General features: G+C 38.1%; 2 protein-coding genes across 5 annotated transcripts in view; one reads left to right on the top strand and one right to left on the bottom strand.

Moving 5' to 3' along the window:
* LOC130922299 (calmodulin-binding transcription activator 1-like) overlaps positions 1-13400 on the bottom strand; it is a 213322-nt gene extending 199922 nt beyond the window's left edge. For all 4 annotated transcript variants that reach the window (XM_057846990.1, XM_057846993.1, XM_057846994.1 and 1 more), the window contains exons 1-2: positions 13291-13400; positions 8752-8847 (exon numbers count right to left, since the gene is read on the bottom strand). In XM_057846990.1, the coding sequence (XP_057702973.1) occupies positions 8752-8847; positions 13291-13315 (121 nt within the window). In that variant the 5' untranslated portion in view covers positions 13316-13400. The remainder of the gene's footprint in view (positions 1-8751; positions 8848-13290) is intronic.
* An 8482-nt stretch (positions 13401-21882) lies between these two features.
* The window catches only part of dnajc11b (DnaJ (Hsp40) homolog, subfamily C, member 11b), a 41380-nt gene continuing 36033 nt past the window's right edge, over positions 21883-27229 (top strand). The window contains exons 1-6 of the mRNA XM_057846116.1: positions 21883-21975; positions 24428-24557; positions 24699-24772; positions 24851-24952; positions 25138-25266; positions 27077-27199. Coding sequence (XP_057702099.1) covers positions 21901-21975; positions 24428-24557; positions 24699-24772; positions 24851-24952; positions 25138-25266; positions 27077-27199 — 633 coding nt within the window. The 5' untranslated portion in view covers positions 21883-21900. The remainder of the gene's footprint in view (positions 21976-24427; positions 24558-24698; positions 24773-24850; positions 24953-25137; positions 25267-27076; positions 27200-27229) is intronic.

The raw sequence follows: 27229 nt of genomic DNA, 5'->3' as shown, positions 1-27229 counted from the left end.
TTAGGGAGGGGAGGGGGGATTTTGTTCAATTTTTTTTTTTTTTTTTTTTTTGCACGTGCCTGTACAAGTTAGTGCTGCAACAATTAACTGATTAACTCGAGTAATTCGATGAAAAAAAAAAAGCTTTAAATCTAACTTTGCTGCTTCAAGTATTCGTTTAATAGCGTACCGCACAAATGCTTTTTTTCGACCGTGACGTCGCCATCGTAACGCGGAAGTGTGTCATTATAGACACGCCCTCGCGTACAATCCATGTTATTTCTGCTTGTTTTCTCCGCTAATCTTTCAAAAAGGAACATGCCGATCAAACACTGCTGCTATGGAACTTGTAAAAACGACTCTAGACAGTACGACATATGATGGGTGTTTTCTTCATACGTTTCCCAAACCAAAAACTCGGATGAAAAATGTTAAGAATGGATCAACTTGCGCGGGCGTCCAAAAAACCAGCTTAACGCCAGCGAGGTGAAGCCATTTTCGCTTATGTTATGTAATATATTTTTGTATTTGAAGTACATTTTTTGTTCAATTTTCACACTACTTTCTGTAGGCGACAAAACCTTTGCCTTGCCAAAATTTGAGCTTTGTCTTCATTAAATGATAAATCTTTTTTCAGTGAAACAAATATATTTTTGTACATTGTACATTCAACATCATTTGGGAGGGTCTCAGCTTTCATATGAGCCATTTCTGAAACCAATTGAAAAATTAAAAGGCAGTTTATTAGCAATTGTTTCTACAAAATGGATAAGCGACAAGACTTTTGTCAGGGACTGTATGTAATTTGGCTTTAGCCTTTAAAGACCTGTGCTGAATGATCATTACACACTAAATGTAACTAGTAGCATTAGCATAGGGTTCGCATTAGCATTAGCATAAACTTCTGTGGCGAGTGTCCTCTTAAAATCTCTGACTTTTTTTACATACAGTTAGTGGCGCCTATGTAAGTATAATTAATTTAAAATAATGCACTATTTTCCTGTTGAGTATGTATTATCATCACAAAGCTGCACTTGTCATTGTAGACGCTACAATGTGTACTCATCTGTCAATGTTCATTCAGAATTGTTGGAAAACTTTATTTGTTTTCAGACTAAAACTTTTGAATTTTACAGGTACAAGCATTCTGAGTGAGTGTGGACTAAAACTAGACGAAATATAGTGAAGACCAACACATTTTTGAAATTACTAAAATATGACCTAGACTAGACTAAGTATTTTCATCCAAAAGGCTAAGACTAAGACAACAATTAAAAGGGCTGCCAAAAACAACACTGGTCTGGAGGAGTCCGGATTGTGACTAGGGGTCCATGAGTCATGCACATCAACCCCCTCCCTCGGCGGATGAGGAGGGGCCCGTTGTGACTCATCGCACCCGAGCCCTGTTCAGATTTGTTCCGCCACTGACTATGACATAAGTGTTTTACCCTCTTAGTAAATTAACAGCTTTAAAATGAGTTCAATATCAATTGTTAATTTAACTTACAATATCAAGTGCCACAAGGTGACAGTTTTGCTCTGCAAACGCCTTCAATTTGCCTCCCTGTTCATACAGCTGAAAAGCTCTAGCGCCCCTGTTAAATTGTCAGGTTTTTGGAGTACAAAATATTGCTACCAGGATTAAACATTCAACGCATAGGCGGAGTTTGACTTTTGGGGCAGGGGGGGCACAACATATTGATGACGCCGAAATGTAGTGTCAGCAATAAAATTAATTTACAAGAATTTTTATAATAATAAGTTGACAATGAGCGTTTTTCTTTTCCCATCATTTTTGAGGGGAATTCTAAATCAGGCTGCTTAGGCAATACTTTTCACCAAGATCGTCACCCACTGAATATGGTACGCCCGCCGGTGTCGTGCCAATGTCGTAACCCAAGTCAAAAATTGTATCCCCTGGGCGGAGCCATATTGAAGTAGATTTGTGTCTTTATTATTCAATCAAAATATATATTTTCAAATAAAAAAAAGTTGCTTCAATCAAAAAAATGTATGTGTTTGAATGCAAAAATAAATTTGAAATGCGTGTGAAAGCTATTAAGTTTTTTTTATTGATTGAAGCAACTTTTTTGGTTGAAGTAATGCTGATTTGTGTTTGGGCCACATTTTAGCAAGGGCGTTTTTGTCTTTATTATTCAATCAAAAAATAAGTTGCTTCAAAAAAAATATGCTTTCAAAAAGAAAAATCACTTCAATCAAAAAAAAAAAAAAAAAAAAGAATTTAAATCATAGAAAACGTTTTTGAATGCGAAAAAATATTTGAGATTATAAAATTTGCATTTGAACACTTAATTTTAAAAGTTTTCTTTGATTGAAACAATCCTTTTTTGTGTTTGGGCCATATAATGGGTAGGATATTTGTGTCTAAATCATTCAATCAATCAAAGAAAAAAACCATTTGAAAAATAAAATTGCCCCCCTGGAGCCCGAAAAGTGCCATTGCATGAAATTGACTTTCCTATATATATATATATATATATATATATATATATATATATATATATATATATGTATTTGTATATATATGAATGTGTATATATATGTATATATATATTTATATGTATATATATATATATATATATACGTATATACACACATATAAGTTGTAAAGCAATAAAACTGCAACAAAAATGAATGAAATGAACCAAAAAAAAAAAAAATTATTAGGTCAAAATTATTTTTTCGAACAGATCATTTGACTAGCATCTTAGACCGTCATTTGCTTTGCATATAATTTTCAACAACAACAAAAATTAAAGGGAGATTCAGATTCAGAATATATTATATATTACTTTGTTTGGAGCATCCATAAAAAACAAAAACAAAGTTTCATTGTGCTTTTTGTAACAATGACAATAAATATTCTGAATCTGAATCTCCCTCTAATTTTTGTTGTTGTTGTTGTTGGAAATTATATGCAAAGCAAATGACCTTCTAAGATGCTAGTCAAATGATCTGTTTGAAAAAATAATTTTGACCCAATAAATTTTTTTTTTTTTTTTGTGTTCATTTCATTCATTTTTGTTGGAGTTTTATTGCTTTACAACTTTATATATATATATATATGTATATATATATATATATATATATATATATAGGAAAGTCAATTTCATGCAATGGCACTTTTCGGCAACCAGGTGGGGCCTGCCCCTCCCCTTAAAATCCGCTTATGATTCAACGCTAATAAATTCACCTAAAATCTGTACATCTGAATTGAACAAAAAATTCTGAAGTGACAAAGTAAAAATAAGTGCATATGCTCTGTTGCAGGAAATGGGATGCGGTTTTGTCCAGAATTGAACAACCACATTCAAATTCATGTTTGATGGGAGTGAGTATGGAATCACGGAAGTGCCAACATTTAATAAATGAATGTAAAGAGGAATAAATATATGAATGAATAAATAAATGAAAATATAAAAGTATTTTTTTGTCATACACTTACTTTTTATCATTGAAAATCCCTCATGGAAAAAACAATGACAACGACAAACAATGGCATTTTTTTTTCTTCGCCATTTCTATTTCCTTTGCTTTTACCCAGAGCTCTGCTTTTACTAAATGGAATGGTCTGTCAGTCAAATGGCGTAGGGAGGGGCCTTCCAAACAGGAAAGGGTTAGTTATCGACAGCATTATATTTGATTGGCTGAGGCGACCCATCCAGCCTGTGAGCTGCTTCTCTAAGCGGTTGTGAAAATGATTTTTCAATATCCCTCTATATAAATGATGAATAAAAAATCACACGTGGTAAAGATTTTTTTTCCCCCCGTCGCGCCAAGACGTCACTTTCCCCCAGGTAAACTAGGAATCAGCTATCGACTACTATTACTGTTTGGAAAGCACCTCCAAACGCCATTTGATTGACAGACCATTGCTCTCGGTAAAAGCAAAGGCAAAAGCAAAGACAATGACATGCAAAATAGCAAAGGCAAAGAAAAAAATTTCCATTGTTTTTTCCGTTTGTGTTTTTCAATGACAAAAAGTAAAAGTCAATGACTAAAATTGTCATTGGTTTTTTTTCCGTTTATGATTTTCAATGGCAAAAAGTAAAAGTCAATGACAAAATATACTTTTTCTTTTTTTTTTTCTTTAACGTGTCCTGTTCAGCTGCTTGACTCGGAGAATGGAAATCTGAGTGTCCGATTGGTCTAAACAGTTTTAATGTATCACATGTGAGTATGACATACTCCCATTGTGATCATTCAACATGCCTCTCTTATTAGTAGAAAGCAGCGAACAGGAAGGGGTTAAGCGGGGACAGAAGAAAAGAAGGAGAGAGAGACAGCACAAGTACACACAACAACAAAAATACATTGAATGCCTACACTAACTATGAATATGTTGGTGCTATCGTTAGCCTGTTGTATTTCCAGTTGACACTATGTGGGGGGGCTGGTGACTAAGGAAAAAAGAAGAATGGGGGAGAGTCAGAAAGATAAGTTATTGGCTAGTTAAATCAGCTATGTGAGGTGTAGAAACCAGTATTTGTGTGAATCCGTTGTGAGTATGCTAGCATACTATTCTATGCTATCTGATCGCTAATCCTGACACTGAGTTTTTCTACTTGATTGTGTCTAATTTCACCTAGTCATACGTGAATCCCATCCGACATGATAGTCCTGCAGACGAGTGGAAATGCAGGCTGGAAAATATATATTAAAAAAACAATGAATGAATAAACATAAAGAGAAATAAAAATATAAAATATATAACAATGAAAATTCATGTTCTGTGCTAATCATTTCTTCATTTACTGTTCCAGTTGTTTCATTAACTGCTAGTTATGGTTTTTGGTCACACTTTATTTGAGAGTGGCGCCATAAGGCTGTCATAAGACCAGATGAACCACCATGAAGCTTTAAACCAATTGGCTACAAAGCTTCAGTGCTTCAAGAAGCTTCATTTGGCCGTCACTGCTCCCTTCGGGGAGACAGTCAACCTCTACTGCAACCTGCTATTAACACTGTTGTTGCCCAACATGCCTCCTAGCATGCATTGCAGCACTACAGATGTCAATAACAATGAACATTGATGTTCTGTGCTAATTGTTTCTTCAGTTACTGTTCCAGTTGTTTAATTAATTGCTAGTTATGGTATTTGGTAACACTTTATTTGACAGTGGCGCCATAAGACTTTCATAAGACCATCATACTTATGACATGACACTGCCATGAGCAATAATGAATGCTTATGACAGATGTCATTTTGTGCCATCCGGCAAATTATCTCACTTTTGAATGGGTGTAAAAGATCCAAGCTGGACATAAATAGAATTAGTGACGTAATTTCCCAGATGACACTGAATGACATCTGTCATAACCATTCATTAATGTCCATGATAGTGTAATGTCAAGTCTTATGACAGTCTTATGGCAGTCTTATGACACCGCTTTCGAAGTGTAACCTAGATAAATCAACAAATAAGCCGCACCAGAGTATAAACTGGGATTCATGATGAGGGAAAAAAGTGGCGGCTTATAGTCCGAAAATTACGGAAATTGAAAAGAGAGTTGTACATATTCTAGGTTACACTCATGATAGAAAGTCTTGAAATGAGGTATCCTAGCTTAGAGCTTTTATAATCAATGTATCTGTTGGGCTTCTTCAAAGAATTAGCAGTTTTAGTGTATTTTAGTTTCACTTGGTTTTATTAAATATGGAGCTTTTTGTACTGACAAGATGTATAAATGTTTATAAGCAACTTAAAAATTGCCTTCTTAAGATTTTATGATGGTAATTCACATCACATTATTTCCTGTGGGAAATTAGTTTTGAAGAATATCTGGAAGTTGACAGCCATCACCAAACAGTTATCGTGTATATTATAAAGTGCATTAATCATGTAAAACCATGACGCTGGTTTAGGTTAACTTGCAAATGAAAATTAACCTACAAACAGACAACTCTAATATGCTAAAAGAGCACCTATAATAGCGTTTCAAGTGACATGCTTGCCAGAAAGTGTTGACCAAAGTAAAACATGGCTCTAGCAGCTGATCAAATGCTGTGATTTACACCAAAATCACACAGAAGTGGGGCCTGTGACTGATGAATATTTTACCTCATAAAACTGCCATCTCCATATTTAACACAGAAACAAGCCAATGCCCTTGTGAGAAGGCTGTCAGTTAATTATAAAACTCTCCTCAGTAAAGCGAGATGCTCCAAATGCAACTCTTAACGCTTCCCCCCACCGATATTAGGATGCGTCAGGGGAAATTTTCAACCCCCCCTTTTTTTCGGGATAAAATTAATGTCACATAGAGAAAGAAAGGCTCATTGCGCAGCAGCTAGAAGGATGGGAGGGAGGGCAGGAGGGCAGTGAGAAGAAAGGCGGCGGGAGGAGGGAGCGCTGTACGGGATGAGTTAGGGTGTAGGGGGAAGGATGGATGCAGGGAGGAGAGAAAAGGGAGATGAGGAAAAGAGGGGGTAGGGACGGAGAGATGGGCGTGAATGCTAATTTTATCATTCTGCTGATAAACTTTTCCTCCGGTAATCCTCCAACTGGGACTACAGAACAGATAGGAGACAGGGATAGCAAGTCTAAACTCCTATTGAACATCCAACAATCCATATATTTTATATAAAGCTTATCATCATTACAGTTGCAGGTGAGCCAAAGCCTATCCCAGCTGACTTTGGGTGAGAGGGAGGGTACACCCTGGACTGTCAGCCAGCCATTCGCTGGGCACAAAAGAGATAAGCATTCTCACGTACATTCATAACTTTGGACAATTTACAGTCTTGAATTAACCTGATGAATGTGTTTTGGGGGGAGGAATATTGCAGCAAACCAGAGTACATCAAACGTCTACACAGGAAGCCTAGAACCCGGATTTAAACTATGAACCTTAGACGTTTATGTGTTGACCAAACTTGCCATCCTGTTTTCATATAGAGACACCCAGAGGTGGATAGTAACGCGTAACCATAGACTTCACAATTAGTTGATCGGAGGCGCGGGGCAGCGCTATAGGGGGCCTATTTTCAAAAACTTAAAATTCAAATATTTTCAAAACCAAAGCCGCTAGCGACATAAAACAGGCACCTGACTAGACATATATGAGTCTCCATGAGCAGTGGCATCAAAAAATTCAAAGTCGTTCCCTAATAAAATCCTGATAATTATTTTTCATTTAAGCATAAAAAAACATAAAATGGCTATAAAATTCTCAGATTTCACATTAGATGCACAAAAATCATCAAATGAAGACACAATCACCTATATTTTCAGGATCAATAGCAATATTTAATCATATACATTTTTGCCTGAAATAGCGACTTCATTTTTTTTTTTTTTTTTTTTTTTTTTTAAGTGCAATTTAGTTTTCAACAGAAAACAGTTCTCACACAAAAATACACACGGTCCCAGTTGAAGCCTGGGACAGTGTGCTTTGGTCAGATGAGACCAAGATTGAGCTTTTTGGCAACAAACACTCTAAGAGGGTCTGGCGTGCCACGAAAGATGCGCATGCTGAAAAGCACCTCATACCCACTGTGAAGTATGGGGGTGGGTCAGTGATGCTGTGAGGCTGTTTCACTTCCAAAGGCCCTGGGAACCTTGTTAGGGTGCGTGGCATCATGAATGCTTTGAAATACCAGGACATTTTAAATCAAAATCTGTTGCCCACTGCCCGAAAGCTGAAGATGGGTCGTCACTGGGTATTTCAGCAAGACAATGGCCCGAAACATATGGCCAAAACTACACCGAAATGGTTCACCAGACGCAAAATCAAGCTCCTCCCATGGCCATCTCAGTCCCCAGACCTTGTTTTGTTGGCAAAAGGGGGTTGTACAAAGTATTAACACCAGGGGGGCTAATAATTGTGACACACATTATTTGTTGTCAAATAATTATTTCTTTATATGGGATTTTTTCCCCACTGAATAAATGCACTTGTATTGAAGGTTGGATTTTTCTCTTTTTTTCCATTAAGGTCCCATATTATTTGAATACAAAAAAATATATTAGAAGCTAAAAAACACATCTTAACCAGGGGTGCCAATAATTATGGAGGGCACTGTAGGAGGACGGTTCACCAAGCCTGTTTTATCCTATACCTACCTACATGCGTGTCAGCAGTTTTGTGTGTGTGTGTTTGATGGCCATCAATAACTCTGCCATGTCTGACTGCTAGTGCTCACTTTCCTCCAGTCTGTCTGCCGCTGATAATACCCATAGATACACGCGTGATCCGTTCAAAGCAGTATTGAATCAATAACCGATCAAATAGATACATCATTTAGGCAGTCTCGCTAAATATGGTCTACTGTCATACACAGACCGGAGCGTGCAGCGACCTGAGACTACTCAGTGTGCCTTAGCACTGACTTTAAGCAGGCCCGTTGAGGATTACAGATACATAATGCCATGTGTACAGATTAGGGTTGACAATAAACTACTAATAGCGGAAATGAGCCTTGCCTTTAATGTGACTTTCTATGGTAGTGTGCAGTTTAACGTGTGTGTGTGCCGACTAATACTGTACGGGCATGCATGAATAAACATGATGTGTTACAGTGCTGAATTATCATGACGTCTCAGCAGTGAGACATAGAGAGAGTGTATGTTTGTTGTGTGTGCGTGTGTGTGTTACAGAGCAAGACCTCAGTTCCTGCATCACATCATTCTGCCAGAAAGCTTTTATACTCGCTCCCAGAGTTACCCTGCGCTATAGACAAATGTGAGCTCGGCACTTAAACGAACACACACACGTACGTGCGTGTGTTTGTTTGTGTGTCTCTCTTACTGTTGGCGTCAGTGTCATCACTCTTGGGAGGGGTGTGTCCCGTGTAACCAACTGCAATCCTGACCATTCGCTCTGGATTTCTTATCTTCTTCAGTCCTGAGAAAAGAGAAAAAGACAAAGATATATTTAGGAGAAGCGCTTGGCATTTATTCCTCCTCTTCCCATTCTTCCTCCTCTTAAGCCCTCAAATCCAACTCCAACTGATATGAATGTGGGCTGATCCATTTTCTGAGCATCAATTGTATCCTCGGATCGATTGGCCACAGTAGAAACACAATCTGCGTGTGTGTGTGTGTGTACGTGTGTGTGACTAACTTGTACCCTGCTTTAGTTTCTCCTCACCCTCATCATTTCTGTTTCCCTGACCACTGTTGCTATGATACAAACTAGTCCAACCAGTGCACAGGGAGAGGGTCTTCCGAGCTATATGGTGGATTCTGCTCACATGCCCACTGGTGAGCTCTGCAGATTGGCGCCACACACATCTGCCACGGGATGGGTAGAGCGGACGGTTGTCTCCTGCCCTGGCTGCCGTGATTCATTTGGCTTTCATTCAGCTTGGCTGGGGCTCGTAAATTGTAACATCCTCCCTATATGTAACACAGAGGAGCGGTGGACAAAAGGCTTCCTTCGTGCAGTGTGTGTGGGGCTACAATATGGGCAGGGGGGTGGTTTTATATTTATGTGGTACACTGCCTGCTGAACTGCCCATGGGCCTTCTGCCTCATCTTTCAGTTCAAGTATTTTCACGCAATGGGACTCTCGACCCGCGACCTTCCCTCTGCCTCCGGCTACTCACGGCACACTCGCTCGCACGTGCGCGTTTGTATATGTGAAAGTTTTTAAGTACTCTGTGACACAACATACATTATATGACCATAAGCGGATTTTAAGGGGGGGGGGCAGGGCCCCGTTGGTGGCTGAAAAGTGTCATTGCATGTAATTGACTTTACTATATAAATATATCAAAGTTGTAAAGCAATAAAACTGCAACAAAAATGAATGAAATGAACAAAAAAACATTTTTATAATGGGTCAAAATTATTTTTTGAGCACCTTAGTCATTTGCTTTGCATATAATTTTTTATATATATATGAACATACATATATATATATATATATATATTAGGGCTGTCAAACGATTGAAATTTTTAATCGAGTTAATTACAGCATAAAAATTAATTAATCGTAATTAATCGCAATTCAAACCATCTATAAAATATGCCATATTTTTCTGTAAATGATTGTTGGAATGGAAAGATAAGACACAAGATGGATATATACATTCAACATACGGTACATAAGTACTGTATTTGTTTATTATAACAATAAATCAACAAGATGGCATTAACATTATTAACATTCTGTTAAAGCGATCCATGGATAGAAAGACTTGTAGTTCTTAAAAGAAAAATGTTAGTACAATTTATAGAAATTTTATATTAAAACCCCTCTTAATGTTTTCGTTTTAATGAAATTTGCAAAGTTTTCAATCAAAAAATAAACTAGTAGCCCGCCACTGTTGATGTCAATAATTACTTACACAGTGCTCATGGGTGCTGAAGCCTATAAAATCAGTCGCACCCAAGTGCCAGCAGAGGGAGGCAAAACTCCATAAAACACAATTAACAAGTGAGCATTTCACTGTACCGTCATTTAAATCTGTCTGAGCGGGCCATCTGCGTTAATTGCGTCAAATATTTTAACGTGATTAATTTAAAAAATTAATTAACGCCCGTTAACGCGATAATTTTGACAGCCCTAATATATATTAGTATTATATATATAGTATTATATAATTATATTATATATTAATCGGGGTCGAATCTAATTTGAGCGGGGCTTGTGCGTTAAATATTTAATTAATTAACGCCTGTTAATGCGATAATTTTGACAGCCCTAATTTTGACAGCCCTAATTTTGACAGCCCTAATATATATTTATATATATTAATATATAATATAATTATATAATACTATATATATAATACTAATTATCGCGTTAACAGGCGTTAATTAATTAAATATTTAACGCACAAGCCCCGCTCAAATTAGATTCGACCCCGATAAAATCTGATTAAAAAGACAGCAAAGTGTCATTTCCACTTGTTACTTGTGTTTTTTGATGTTTTGCCGCCCTCTGCTGGCGCTTGGGTGCGACTGATTTTATGGGTTTCAGCACCATAATTATTATTGACATCAACAATGGCGAGCTACTTCTTTATTTGAAAATTTTACAAACTTTATCAAAACGAAAACATTAAGAGGGGTTTTAATATAAAATTTCCATAACTTGTACTAACATTTATCTTTTAAGAACTACAAGTCTTTCTATCCATGGATCGCTTTAACAGAATGTTAATCATGCTAATGCCATCTTGTTGATTTATTGTTATAATAAACAAATACAGCACTTATGTACAGTATGTTGAATGTATATATCCGTCTTGTGTCTTATCTTACCATTCCAACAATAATTTACAGAAAAATATGGCATATTTTAGAGATGGTTTGAATTACGATTAATATTATTATTATTATTTAATTTTATTTTAAATTTTAAATTTAAATTTAAAAAAAATTTAATCGTTTGTCAGCTCTAATATATATAAGACAAAAAAAAATTCTTTGATTGAAAATATTTGGGGGGGATTGATTTAGACACAAATGTCCTAATCATAATATGGCATAAACACAAAAAGGATTGCTTCAAAGAAAACTATTTCAATGAAAAATTAAGTGTTCAAATGCAAATTTTTCAATCTCAAATATTTTTTCGCATTCAAAAACTTTTTTCTATGATTGAAAAAAAAATTTTTTTTGATTGAAGTGATTTTTCTTTTTGAAAATCTATATTTTTTTTGCAGCAACTTATTTTTTGATTGAATAATAGAGAAAAATGTCCTAGCCAAAATGTGACCCAAACACAAATCAACATCACTTCAATCAAAAAGTTGCTTCAATCAAGAAAAATAAATAAATAATAATAATCAAAGAAAAATAGCTTTCACATGCAGTTTTTTGAGTTTTTTTGAGTTTCAAATTTATTTTTGTATTCAAACACATTTCATCAACGAAAAATTAAGTGTTCAAATGTAAATTTTTCAGTCTCAAATATTTTTTCGCATTCAAAAACTTTTTTCTATGATTGAAAATTTTCTTTTTTTTTTTTTGAATGAAGCGACTTTTTTTGGTTGAACATATATATTTTAATTCAGGCAACTTTTTTTTTTTTTTTTAATTGAAGCGCCTTTTTTTATTAAATAATAAAGACACAAATCTACCTCCATATGGCTCCGCCCAGGGGGTACAATTTCTGACTGGGGTAACTACATTGGCATGACACCGGCGGGCGTACCATATTCAATGGATGACGATCTTGGCGAAAAGTATTGCCTAAGCAGCCTGTTTTAGAGTTCCTCTCAAGAATGATGGGAAACAAAAAAACATTCATTGTCAATTTATTATTAGAAAAATTCTTGTAAGTTAATTTTATTGCTGACACTGCGTTTTGGGGTCATCAACATGTGGACATGCCCCAAAAGTCAAACTCCGCCTATGTATATGACACTGCATGTGTGTTGCTAAAAATTGCCCCCCTTGGAGAAATACCTGTCAGTATCGCTCCCTAGTGGAGAGCCTTTGCCATTTATCAACCCTATTCACTTACTGGTTGAATAATATTCCAGTCAACGCTTGCGTTGGAATGTCATTTTGCCATGTAATCTGCAATGGAACAGTGTTTCCCATGCATAACCTGTTTTTTTATGGTGACTGGCTTTGAACGAAAGCAATCATTGACAAGGGTGGCTGTGGTGTGTATATAAACAAATCAAACGAAACACACTGAATAAAACATAAATTAATGAATCCAGGAGATGAGATAGAGATAACGCTGGCGCTTCTTAAATAATGCATGAACGAACGCATAACAGTCTGAATTAATTGGTGACTGTGAGTGATAATGACCTCAAGAGTTCAATGGAGGGAGTAAAATTTGAAACAACTAGTAATGCTTCTCACTGACACACATACTATACACCACCCATGCACCTTCTTTCTCGCCTCCACTTGGATTGTCATGTGAAGCAACCAGAACCGCGCGCGCGCGCACGCGCACGCGCGCGCACATACACATGGAGCACTGAGAGCTCTTGAATGCTATGTGTCAGGAATTGAAAATCCAGTAGTCCATTATAGTTAAAGGAGACACATAAACATAAGCACGCGCACGCGCGCGCAGCATCTGAATTCCTTCAGCGTGAACCACTCTCTTCATCCCTGTCCGCGATAAACGCTCAGCATCCCGACTCACTCCCAGCACCACCGACAGCTCACAGTCACTCTCCCTCAGTTATTTATGCTGTCGCTGCTTCAGCACCGAGCCAGCCGTCTTTTCGGGTCGGACAAGCAGAAAGGGGAAAGCCCGGCTCTTATTTCCCCCCTCGTCGGTCCCATTGCGTCCCGTTGTCGGCTCGTCTGAAGGCCAAATATAGCGACACGGTGCCACCTCAAATTAAAAGCGATATTTCTGTCTTACCTTCCGGCTTGTTTTCGGCAGCCATTTCCCCTCCGCCGCGCGCCTCATCCCTCCTCCTCCTCCTCCTCTTCCTCCTCCTCCTCGACTCGACCTAGTGGTGGTGGTAGGAGTGGGGTGGGGGGTGGGGGGGACGCACGCGCGTGCACATTCGGAGAGGACAGCTCAAGGAGGGGGCGGGGCTGAGAAGTTGACTCAGCGGGGAAGGGCGGGCGAGCCTGCCTCGTCCGGCCACGCGATTGGCTCAAACGCCGATGAATGACAGAGGGGATCCGCGACGGGGCAGGTTCTAGCAAGCCCCGCCCCCTGACGTCCAAGCGCGCACCCCTTGCTTCTACTGCCGCCCCTATCACGTCACTTTACCACGTCTGTATTCTAGGACAACCTTGACAGCCTTCTCGAGCAATTCATCGTTTTGTCTGCGCTCGCCTTCTCGCCATTTCAAAGTAAAGTGAAACAAGAGGAAAGCTACCATAGAGGAGAGACTTTAGCTACGCGCGTGGGCAGGCGGCCGCTGTCATTGGTGCTGAAAGGACAGCTCCACACGCGCCCACACAGGCCGCGCGCATGCGCATTGGTGGCACCCGTCAGCTGGAAACGTGATGAAAAGCAGCAGGGGATTGGTACAAAGTTTCTACAGACCACACGACTGTCACTGGCTATTAATTTAATTGTCTCACACTGGCAAAATACTGAAACTCTTCACTAGGCAACTGGACCTTGATTATAGTTTTCTTCTCTTCTCTCCATAAACAAGAAAAGCCTTTGCGCCTCTATTCAACCTTTGAGCATTACACTGGCATATCTGTCAACCCGAGGCCGTTAGCATTTTCGCAATCATACAAATAGTGATGTATGCCCTAACAAAATGGTGACTAATCTTACAACGTTTTATATAGCGTGCAATGTGAAACAAAAATAAAACTCAATTTTTAAAACAACATACTGTATATTTATTGGTAATATTGTCATATATAACCTGGTGCAATCAACATCTTTAACTAAAGTGCCCTCCATAATTATTGGATTTATAATAATTATGTGTTTTTTGGCTTCTAATATTTTTTTTTCTAAATAATATGGGACCTTAATGGAAAAAAAGAGAAAAATCCAACCTTCAATACAAGTGCATTTATTCAGAGAGGAAAAATCCCACATAAAGAAATAATTATTTGACATCAAATAATGTGTGTCACAATTATTAGCACCCCTGGTGTTAATACTTTGTACTAAAGATGTCCCGATCCGATCACGTCATTCCCAAAGTATCGGAATCGGCAAAAAAATATGGGACATGCCTTTTTTTAATATATATATATTTTTTAACTAAATCGTTTTCTAATTGTATTTACCGTTGCAGACAAAATATCTTACACTCATCCAGAGTCTTTAGTTTTGGCTTAAAGTAGGGCTATCAAATTTATCGCGTTAACGGCGGTAATTAATTTTTTAAAAATTAATCACGTTAAAATATTTAACGCAATTAACCCAATCTATAATGGCGCCGTTTTACCTATATATAGAGCTAAAAGGCAACGTAAAATGAGTAGAGTGAATTTTGGCAGTCTCTGGAGCCTTTTTTTAATTGGCTAAAGCCTTACAATCCCTCTCTGAACAATTAGAAATATCGTGGGAAGCAATGTGGGGAAGCAAGGTAGTAGTTGATCTTTTTCTTAACACCCTATGTTATTTCCCAACGCAGAGAAGATATATCAATTGGTGCCACTACGCATAGTCATGGTTGCACTTCCCATCATGCATTTGGGCAGAACAGTTAGATGGCTATAGTATCATTTACTGAAAGCTCAACAAATACACTAGATGGTAATATTTAGTCACAATATACAAAGTCACATTTACCCCTAAGAATTACAAGTCTTTCTATCCATGGATCCCTCTCACAGAAAGAATGTTAATAATGTAAATGCCATCTTGAGGATTTACTGTCATTATAAACAAATACAATACTTATGTACTGTATGTTGAATGTATATATTCGTCCGAGTTTTATTCATTTTTTTCTTAATGCATTGCCAAAATGTATATGATCGGGAAAAATTATCGGGAATGATTGGAATTGAATCGGGAGAAAAAAAAAAAAAGCAATCAGATCAGGAAATATCGGGATCGGCAGATACTCAAACTAAAACGATCGGGATCGGATCGGGAGCAAAAAAACATGATCGGAACAACCCTATTAATGACAAATAGTTTATTTTTGATTGACCGGGATATATGATTGAAAAGTCATGGAATTATGGATGAGCGGGCGTTTTGGTCAAAAACATAACATTGATTCAGTGTTGTTCCAATATGGTTAAAAATCGAAATGATGTTTGGTGTTTGTAAGGATTTCAACGCTGAAACAACATTAATTGAGGATGCAAAAGTGACGTTGATTCAACGATAAAAGATGGAAAGAGGAATGTTGATCCAACATCTTTCCAACGTCAGTCTGCTATCTGGATATGAATTTAAAGTTAAGACTTTGCCAGTAAAATGTTGTCTATAAAAGTTTTCAAGCAATAAAACAAACAACAAAAGTGAATTAAATGAACAAAAAAAAATTTTTTTTTAATGGGTCAGAATTATCTTTCGAACAGATCGTGTGACTAGTACCATAGAGATAGTCATATGCTTTGCTTAGCATAAACCACCAGAGGACAGAAGATGCAAGATGGATATATGTAACTTTTTCAAACCTAAGCTTTCAAAAGCAACAACTGAGCAAGAACCAAGGATTGAAGATGTGGACCATGAAACGCCAAAATGTTGATATTTTTCCCCCACCCACCCCCACCCTGCCATAAAAGTCAAACTCCACCTATGGTTTAATTAGTTGGTGGAGTTATTTCAACAACTTCTGTGTAGTTTGTTAGTTATTTTTTAGTTTCAGGGCTCCGGAGTGGCTATGCTAGTGTGAGTCAATTGGGCTGACTTAGCATGCCAATAAAAAAACAACAACATATGCACAGATGAAAATCATCGATGAGCCATGCAGTCAATAGTGTTGGCTATGTTTTCAGGATAAAGTTGTTAAAATTTATCTTTGCATGTCAATAATTGCAGTATGAACAGCAACATTTATAATCCACCATCTCTGCAGAGGAGCAGAACAGAGTGATATCACATTGTTTTTTTTCAGTGCTGGTTTTTTTATGTCCTAGTCAGCAGTAAGTAACCAGTTCATATGGCTCCTCATTCTTCAGAGGGAATTTGTGGAAACTTTGCTTTGCCTATTTCTTCTGTTTGTTTCCACAGCATCTAACTGCTCATTTCGCCATGTTGGTGGTCATCAGTTAACTCTGTCAGTTAACTATGATGCTGCAGTTGAGAAAGGTGGGATTTTCCAACCTCTGATCTGGAAAAGCTATAATTGGAACGCCTCCACTATTTGATCGCTTACGAGAAGGCACGTTTGCTGGAGGTCAAAATGTCTTTTGATGACCAAAATAAAATGCAACTTGTCGCGATCAGCCATCTTTGCTATTTACACTCACTCAGAACGCTTTGAGGTCGCAACTGCTAGCATCCAAGCGGCATAAGTCCGACTTCCCATCTTCCTTGAATGCAGCGTGAGCACGAGTGGCTGAAACACGGCTCTCTATTGTGGTCATATTTCACATTAAAAAAAAAAATGGTCCTGCAGAATGAAATGAATTACATCAGTTTGGTGTGACATTGTTTTGGCCGCATTGGTGTTTTGGAACAATGATCTGCATTTTGAATTTATTTGACTATGTTGGATCTGTTTGTAAAACTGTGTCAATGTTAATGGCATGCTAGAAAGGGACGATTGACTCGCGCTAGCTTAGCCACTCCGGAGCCCTGGAACTAACAAATAACTTACAAACTGCATGGAATTTGTTGAACTCAACTCCACCATCTAATTAAACCCCCGCTAACTCGAAGATTAAGCCTAATGTCAAAAATTCCGCTTTAATACAACACGTTGATATACAGCAGTGCTTCTCAATTATTTTCTGTTACGCCCCCCCAAGGAAAACATAAATGTTTCGCGCCCCCCCAAACTCTGCCGCCACTATAAATAGTATCATTTGTCTATAATATTACTATTATAAGTACACCTCTGCCTCACATTGTGTCCTTTTTTTCTATTTGAGAAAATAACAGAGATCAACTTATAAAGTATAACTTTATTAACATATTTTTGTTTGTAACAGAAAACACTTAACGCGCATCAATTTGCCTGAATTAAAAAAAAAAAAAAAAGTCACATCCAAACTGTAAAAATACACTGAAGGTAAATTTTTGACCATTTGATACTGAAAAATAAAATCAGTAAATAATAATAAGTTCAAATTGATTAGAAACATGAACTCATGAGGACCATATGGCAAAAAATTTGACAGAAAAAAACAAAACTGAATAGAAGAGGGGGGGGGGGGGGGGGGGGGTCCAAAGGAAGGAAAGTTTTTATTTTCGCTGCTCGCTGCTCACAGTATCACCTCCAGTTTGCAATGGTGTGGGGTTATTTAGCACTGAGCATGCTAACAGTGCTCACTGGTTTACTGATGTAACACTGACAAAGCGGGACGATTGTTGGCAGTATTCAGCACGTTTTCGCTGAAAAACAACCAAGCGGCTTATCAATGAGATTGGGGTCTAATGTCTTTAAGTGGCGTCTCAATTCATTTGGCTTCCGGCTGTCCGCTATAATCATTTTTGGACACAGTAAACAGTGGTCTTTCCTCATCTACCACTGTATTAAATGTCAAGGCCAAAAGGCAAACGGCCCGAAAAAAGCGCATTCTCGGCGGCCGAGGGAGAACCGTAGGTGAGGGCGGTCGTCGTGACGATCCCAAGCCGAAAATGGCACTTCTCGGTCGGACACGTGAGAACCGGAGAAGACAGTGGGTCGCTGCGTGAGTCCGGCCGGAAAACGGCTTTCGAAAACGGCGCACAGCTCTCCAGCTCTTCATGAGTCACTTCCGTGTGCTCTTGCTTACTTCAAAAATACTGCGCGCACTTTAAAAATGAGAGCGCCACTGCCACCCACCGAGTGGATGTGCAAGTACACTTTATTCTAGTATGGCAAAAAAAAAAAAAAAAAAAAAAAAAAAAAAACATGTTCCCCGAGGTCACACGCGCCACCCCTGGCATCGCTCTGCGCCCCCCTGGGGGGGCACGCCCCACTATTTGAGAAGTACTGATATACAGAAACGAATTTGTGCCAGTGAAACATGAATAAATTCCTTAATCAAATCTCATATTACATTTTCTTTTGGATTTATGAAAGTATAATACTCACGTGTCATGTATAATCAATTAGTCATGTCTGGGATTTGAAAGGATTCCAATGGCATTACCTTCACTTTAATCTTGCATGTTGAACTGAATTTGTGCAGTCGTTGGGGATTCGGTGCTCCAATTAAAATGGTGACGACCCGATAAAACAACAGGAATCAATACTTTAGGCAATACGAAATTGACAAGCCGCGCAAGACAGTGAAGTAAAAAATTTTCATAGCCCTAAATCCTCCCCCAAAAAATCACAAAGGCCTTCACAGATATAAAACGGTTAGCCAACGGTAAATATTAAAATATTAATGAAATAATAAACAATAAAACACGTAGGGGAGTACTATTAATAAAATTAAAGCATTTATGCAACGACTGATGACATCCCTTTGTCTAAATCCTACCAAAGGGCAATAAAAAAAACATTGGGGAAAAACCTTGAGAAGGGAAAATAGAATCCCTTCCAGGGTTGACTAGGTCGTGATGGATGCCAACAATACCCTGGAGCTGACCAATATAAAAAACTATGTAATAGTCTAAGAAAACACTCGTACAACAGTCCCAATCCATCCACAAAAATAAAAAGATTTCAAATGATTTAATTAACTGGAGCAACCACATTCATATACTGCTTATATATAAAAGTCAGAAAAGCATGGCGATGCACACAAACAAATGTTTAGATAGTGTAGAATAGAATAGAATAGTTTATTTTTGAGTAATTGCTTGTTGAATGTATCTAAATAATATTTTAAGACCACCAGGAGGGAGGTCTCACTTTACTTTATTCTTGTACTTTTTGAAGATGACACTAATTAAAATTGACCTGTTATTCAGAATCAAATTTGGTAGGTACAGTGGTATGAAAAAGTATCTAAACCTTTTGGAATTTCTCACATTTCTGCATAAAATCACCATCAAATTATATAAGATCTTTGTCAAAATCACACAGATGAAAAAACAGCGTCTGCTTTAAATAAAAACACCCAAACATTTATAGGTTTTCCATATTTCAATGAGGATAGTATGCAAACAATGACAGAAAGGGGAAAGATAAGTAAGTGAACTATCACATTTAATATTTTGTGGGCCCCCCTTTGCCAGCTATAACTTCAACCAGATGCTTCCTGTCGCTGCAGATCAGTCTGGCACATAGGTCAGGACTAATCTTGGCCCATTCTTCTCTACAAAACTGCTGGAGTTCAGTCAGATTCCTGGGATATCTGGCATGAATCAATGTCTTTAGGTCATGCCACAGCATCTCAATGGGGTTCAAGTCTGGACTTTGTCTCGGTCACTCCAGAACCTGTATTTTGTTATTCTGAGACAATTCTGAAGTTGATTTACTTCTGTGTTTTGGATCATTGTCTTTTGCAGCATCCGTCCTCTTTTTAGCTTTAACTGTCTGACAGACGGCCTCAGGTTTTCCTGCAAAACATCCTGATAAACTTTTGAATTCATTCTTCCATCAAAGAGTGAAAGTTGTCCAGGCCCTGAGGTAGCAAAACAGCCCCAAATCATGATGCTCCCTCCACCATGCTTCACTTTTCCTCTGCACATGATGTTGTGTGTGACTCCCAAATAATTCAAGTTTGGTTTCATCAGTCCACAAAATATTTTGCCAAAACCTCTGTGGAGTGTCCAAGGGCCTTTTTGCGAACATTAAACAAGTAAAAATGTTTTTTTTTTTTTTAGACAACAGTGGCTATGTGGAGTCCTCCCATGAACACCATCCTTGGCCATAGTTTTACATATAGTTGATGTGTGCACATAGATATTGGACTGTGCCAGTGATATCTGTAAGTCTTTAGCAGACATTCTAGGGTTCTTTTTTTACCTCTCTGAGAATTCTGCGCTGAAGTCTTGGCATCATCTACGATGGACGGCTACTCCATGGGAGAAAAGCAACAGTGCCAAACTCTCCATTTCTCTCAACTTCTCTGACTGTCGATTGATGAACATCCAGACTTTTAGAGATGGTTTTGTATCCTTTCCCAGCTTTATACACATCAAAAAGCCTTGATCGCAGGTCTTCAGATAGCTCTTTTGACCTAGCCTTGATGCACATCAGACAATTCTTCTCATCAAGACAATTCTTACCAGGTGTGTGTTTTATAGTGGGCAGGACAGCTTTAAACACTTAAACACTTTATCAGTGATGGGGCACACACCTGACTTAAATTGTTTGGTAAAAAAATGGTTTCAATTGCTTTGTAAGTCTCCTTAGGCAGAGGGTTCACTTAGTTATTTTCCCCCCCTTCTGTCATTGTTTGCATGCTATCCTCATTAAAATATGAAAACCTATAAATGATTGGGTGGTTTTTGTTAAAGCTGACACTGTGTTTTTCATCTGTGTGATTTTGACAAAGATCAGATCACATTCGATGGCGATTTTATGCAGAAATGAGAGGAATTCCAAAAGGCTCATATGCCTTTAATACCACTGTATTTTCACGGCATGGCATGGAAAAAATACTGTTAAAAGAATGCACTTATGTACTGTAGATTAAAGATAAAAAAATTTTGGGGGGGAGAAATGGAATTAAATTAGCAATTTTACTTTTACCAGAGTATTTTAACACACGTATGTACACTGCTATTTTGGCACAGATTAAACATACTTTTGACATCACTACTATGTAGATCACACAGTTATGTATTTATCATAGCAAATGGTAATGAGGTAGTACAGTAATCCCTCGCTTCAATCATTGTGCCCCAGGCAATCTCGTATTTTATTTCAATTAAGAAAAATAAAATAAATGCAGGATTTTATTGAGATGTCCCACCGATCACAAACTGCCTTTCACTTTCCCTCCTGGAACTTTTCTTTCTCACCAGGCAGCTGCAGCTTGTTAAAGTTAACGATGAGTGACAAGGGAGTTGCTTTGAACTTGCCAGAGAACTTCCTTTCAAAGGCGCCAACTCATTTAACTTGTTAAACATTGGCTGAAGTGTGCTATGGCAACTCATTGTGTTGTGTTGTGTGCTGTTCTATGCAGCATGAGTTGATTTGAGAGGACTCACTCAATGAAGCATTTAATACAGAATTATACTTTGGGGGGGGGGGGGGGGGGAGAGAGAAAAATCGTGTCTTATATGTATCTCTAAATAATATACAGTGAACACGCCCAAAAAAAAAAAATTAATGTAAATAAGCTACACCTCTACTTCGCTGATTTCGATAATCGCAAAAAAGGAGGGATCGCTGTACTGTAATGGCATTATAGTAATTATTGTTCTCTCAAACTACCCGCAGAGGGCGCCATAATAAATTTCTGCGGCTAGTTTTGCTGGCCAATGAGCTTTGGTACATGCGATTTGTGGGCGGGACTTACATCAATCGCAAAAATGGCTGCGTCCTTAGACGATGATGTTGAGTTCAATAACCAGGATTACTACTCGCTACTCAACGTGAGGAAGGAGGTATGGATGATTGATATGTCATACCGACGTTGAGCTTTAGAAGGTCCGTTTCTGTTGTGTCTGGGGCGATTAACGGTGAAGTGCTCAGTGCTTGTCCGGGTCCTGGCAGTGAGGAGGAAGGAGATTGAGACCGGGTGATGCTGCGAGGACACGAATGAACCATATTTTATCTTGCACGTCGAAAGCCGTTTTAGCATTTATACCATGTATTTTATATCTACCTTAAGCTTCGTATGCTCTTTGCCCTTACTCGCCGGTCAGACAATATTAGTTGCACGATAGAACGACTCTGTGTCTTATTATACACCTCTTTGACATTAGTGAAGATAAACTACCCACGCTGACAACTAAATGCTACTACTAGTTAACATTCAGCACTTAATTCGTGGCACAAGACGTGCACAGATGTCAACTAATGCACAGTTTTGCCTCATTAGTGACATCTAGTTGCCCTACTTCTGTGCAGGAATTGGATTAGTTAATTTTTTGGTATTTTTTCAAGAGGCTACATTGGTAAGTGTAAAGTTCATTTGTCACTGCAGTAGTTTAAACCGTTGGTCTCCCACCTGGTCCTCAAAAGCCCGCTGTGGGTCCTGGTTTTTGTTCCTGCCAATCCAGAACATATAGTTGAACCAATGAAGTTTCTGGTAAAACAAGCAGCACCTGATTGCAATCAACTGATTGCACTTGTAAAACACCAGATTAGTGAAAAAAGTATAGTCATCTTGTTTGGTTGGAATGGAATCTTGCTCCCACAGTGGGCCTTTGAGGACTGGAGACTAGGGCTGCAGCTATCGATTATTTTAGTAGTCGATTAATTGATAAACCATTAGTTCGAATAATCGAGCAATCGGATAAGAAATATGAAAAATTAAATTAACTAAGCTGAGCCTCAAACGGTTTAAAAATAAAAAAATGAGGATTGATGTACAACAAAAGATCAATTGGCTAACTTACATCGCAAAAGTCCGCTAGTTCAAATGCTATAAAATGCTAAAACATTTTTACAACGCTCTTAACAAATGGTTCAGACACATATTACCACAAAATATGGTATATGCATAAAAAAAAAAACATTAGCTCAAACAAAATTTAGCTTATGTTGGTCTTAACAGGGAGCACCTGGATTCAGCCATGTGAATTGAGGCCGAATAGAAGGCAGTGTATCCACCCAAGTCAATAAAACTAAATGCAAACACTTTCAAAATAAACCATTACAACATCACTTTAATTAAAAGAATACTCGAATCAGCAAAATTTAATTCGAATATTTTTTTCTAATCGAATACTCGAGTTAATCGATTAATCGTTGCAGCTCTACTGGAGACCCCTGGTTTAAACCACCTAACTTGGGCTCTGTTACCTGAAAAACATAAACATGTCCAATGCTAACAGGTCAAAGTGGGACATAGCGCCATCTATAGTACCAGAGTTGAACATAGAGTACTTAGTACAGGTAGTCACCGGATTACGAACAAGTTCCGTTCCTACGTTGGTGACGTTACCTGAATTTCCGCGTAGGTCGGGATTAACCCTTTAAATACCCCGAAATACCCCCAAATCTCAAAATAACAATCCAAAAACATGTATTACACGTTTATGTACCGTCCTTTTGGAACTAAGTTCTAGCTAGACAGTGAGCCAAGCTCCAAAATGACGGTGACTTTATTCAGCTGTTCATGACGTCAACACTTGCGGAATAAACTAAAATAAAAATTAAATGAAATCGGTTTCATCTTCAATAACAGAAATTCTCATATAACTAGCTACTGATACAGCAATAACAATCCACACAAGCAATTAGTATGTACAGTGGCGCGGGAAGTGTCGTGCTGAGGGTGCTGTAGCACACCCTGGTGTTGGTGTAAAAAAAAAGTGTTTCGGTAGACTTTTTTTGTGTGGAAAAATAAATAAAACATATTGAAACAATAAAGTATTTACCTTTGGGGATGAAATATATATTTTGTTGTTGTTGTTGTTAATTAATAACATGCTCTCCACCTGACACCTTGCTTGCTACCGGGTCACGTTGAATAAGACTCAATTGGAAAAGTTAATTGTTGACAGGGGAGGCGATAACATGGTGCAAAAACAAATTAGTGTTTTTTTTCTTTATAAAAACAAGGAAATTTTCAAAAATTCAATTCGAAGTTGAAGATCATGATTATGATGATAGTTCTATCAACACTTATTTTTCCCCCTTCTGTCATTGTTTACATGCTGTCCTCATTAAAATGAATATAAATATAAATCTTTGGGTGGTTTTAGTTAAAGTAGACTCTGTTTGTACATCTGTGTGATTTTGACAAAGATCAGATCACATTTGATTGAGATTTTATTCAGAAATGTGAGAAATTCCAAAAGGTTCAGATACTTTTTCATAACATTGTACTAGTATATGTTACGTTTTGGATTTAGATTTTGGTATTTTTTTGTTTCTCTGTTATCCCAGGCTACTCTAGAGGAGTTGAAAGCATCATATAGGAGGCTTTGCATGCTATATCATCCAGACAAACATCGCGACCCTGAGCTGAAAATACAGGCTGAGCAGCTTTTCAACCAGGTGCACCAAGCCTTCGAAGGTAAGGGTATATGATTATTAATCTAACGATCTACTGTATCCTTCTATCATTTTTATATATGAAACAGTTAAACATGTTTCATATAAAATAGAAGTGTTTACATATTTATCAATCCAAGATCTTTTCTCTCTTTTCCTTCAGTGTTAAGTGATCCTCATGCTCGATCTATCTACGACCTCTTTGGGAAAAAAGGATTGGAAGTAGAAGGTTGGGAGGTAGGCTTCCTAATTTTTTTCAAGTGTTTTTTTTTTTCAGGGTTTCAGCATCTTAAGTATGGTGTTACGATTGTCCAGGTGGTTGAAAGAAAAAGAACACCGGCTGAAATTCGGGAGGAGTATGAACGACTACAACGAGAACGAGAGGAGAGGAAGCTGCAGCAAAGAACGAACCCAAAGGTTTTGTTCATCCCATGCATGAAGGCGAAAGCCTCAATTGTAGAAATGTCCCTATGATGTGTTTGTTCGGTTGAGTTTCAGTATCTGTTGGGTTCAAATCTGATAGCTCAACAATGAATTAAGAAAGAAAAAAAAGTATTTTGTTTTGCAATTGCTCATACAAACCGCTTTTCATTCATCAACAGGGCACCATCAGTGTGGGTGTGGATGCAACTGATCTCTTTGACCGTTACGATGAAGACTTTGAGGAGACGCCAGGGGTTGGTTTTCCCCATCTTGAGATCAACAAAATGCACATCTCCCAATCTATTGAGGTAAAGAAAAAAATCTTTTTAGTATGTGACTAGGGATGGGAATCGAAATCCGATTCCAATTCGGAACCGGTTCCGAGTGTTTCGAGGCCTCGACATCACAATGAAAAAGCTTTAACGATCCCTTTAACGATTCCTAAAGACGCGTATTGCGTCGTGACGTGTCTTGTTGTCCAGACGCATCAAACTAGCATGGCGCCAAGAACCACTCGCTCCAAAGTTTGACTACACTTCACCAGGAAAGAGTGTGAAAATGAAAGGTTACGAAGGGTAAGCACGAGCATTGCAGCCATAAACATAACAATGACAGCACGTAGGTTCAAACGCTCGAAAGTGTGTCTTCACTTCACGAGGAAAAATTACAACAAAGCGACTTGCAGTCATTGCAAGGTGGAGATAACTGCATCGGGAGGGAATACGACTGCGCTGTCCTCACAGAGAGGCTAAGGCTCAGTCCTGGCTATACAGCTAGCTAAACTCCCAAATGACGATGCAGAAGACGTTGGTATAATTTGCTGACTTTATTCAACCATCACTTGAAGAGTGAAACTAAGAAAAGATATGAAACAAATCAATTTCGTCCCCAATAACAAACAGGTTTGCATCAACGTAAATCAGCGATGATTAGCTGCTAATAACAATAATAACAAATGGTTAGCATTCGTTCGCTAGCATTAGCACATCATTCAAACCACTACACAACTGGATTTAAGTGTCCGATCGCGAGTGGAAACACAACAACAACAACACAAAAGATGATACATACAGGAGTTGCCTCTGTAGATATTAACATTAACAAAGAACGTAGGCTCACAGAAGTGTTTCTCTCTCTCACTAATTCGCTCACTCGCTTGGATGCGGCATTTCTTCTTCGGGTGTAAGCGCGCTCTTCTTCACGTGAGCGCGTTATTCTTCGCGTGAGGAAGCGCAAGGGCGCCCCCACTTGAGCATGTAAGCGCCACAAAAACTAAAGGCATGCATGCAATGGTAAATAATACACGTTAACCCAGCAGTCCCCAAATTGCGGCCCGCGGCCCAAACACGGCCCGCCTCCACATTTTTTTTTTTTTCTCAATCGTGTTATTTATTTCCTGGCCTTTTCCTTGAAGAATTCAGAGAGGGTTATTTGGTTATTATCTATTTAATTAATAGTGTTTTTATTATTAATTATTATTATTATTATATTATATTATTATTTTTATTTTATTTACTTTCATTCTGTGAAGAATCCAGAAAGGGTTATTGGATTGTGGTTTTCTGAAAAACAATAATTTTTTACATTTATGCACTTCTGCAATCGTCACACTTTTTCTGTTACAAACTGACCCCGGCCCCTCATCAGAGAAGGGAAAAGTTATGTGGCCCTCACAGGAAAAAATTTGGGGACCCCTGCTTTAACACATATTGCCAAAGGCAGAACAACAACCTATCTGCCAATATATACCAATATTTTTTATTTCTATTAGATAAATGTTTCAGTAAAATGTTACACATTCTTGTGTATTTGCCACTTATTGCCACAGTTAACATTGAGGCTTTGGGCCTCTTTTGATCTCGTTGTGAGTTTGTAAGGTTGTGACTTCTGATTAAACAAACTCAATGCCAATCAAAACGTTTGTTCTTCTTTCCCCCCAAATTAGAATCGATAAGAGAATCGATAAAGAATCGAATCGTTAAGCAATATCGATAATGGAATCGGAATCGTAAAAATCCTATCAATTCCCATCCCTATATGTGACAGTCACTTGTTACACATTGGACTCTGTAATACAGACTTTTCTTTTTTTTCATCAGCTTTGTTGTTATTTTTTAGGCTCCCTTAACCAACACTGACACGGCAGTGCTCTCTGGTTCACTGTCGACACACAACGGCACCGGAGGGGGCAACATTAACATGACCGTTCGGAGGGTGACGTCTGCTAAAGGCTGGGGAGAGGTGAGGCTCAAATATGCTATTGAAGCCATA

Source organism: Corythoichthys intestinalis, chromosome 9 (genome assembly GCF_030265065.1).
Source record: "Corythoichthys intestinalis isolate RoL2023-P3 chromosome 9, ASM3026506v1, whole genome shotgun sequence".
NCBI classification, from domain to species: Eukaryota; Metazoa; Chordata; class Actinopteri; order Syngnathiformes; family Syngnathidae; genus Corythoichthys; species Corythoichthys intestinalis.
Note: the sequence above shows the minus strand (reverse complement) of the source record. Positions and strands in the feature narration are given on the sequence as shown.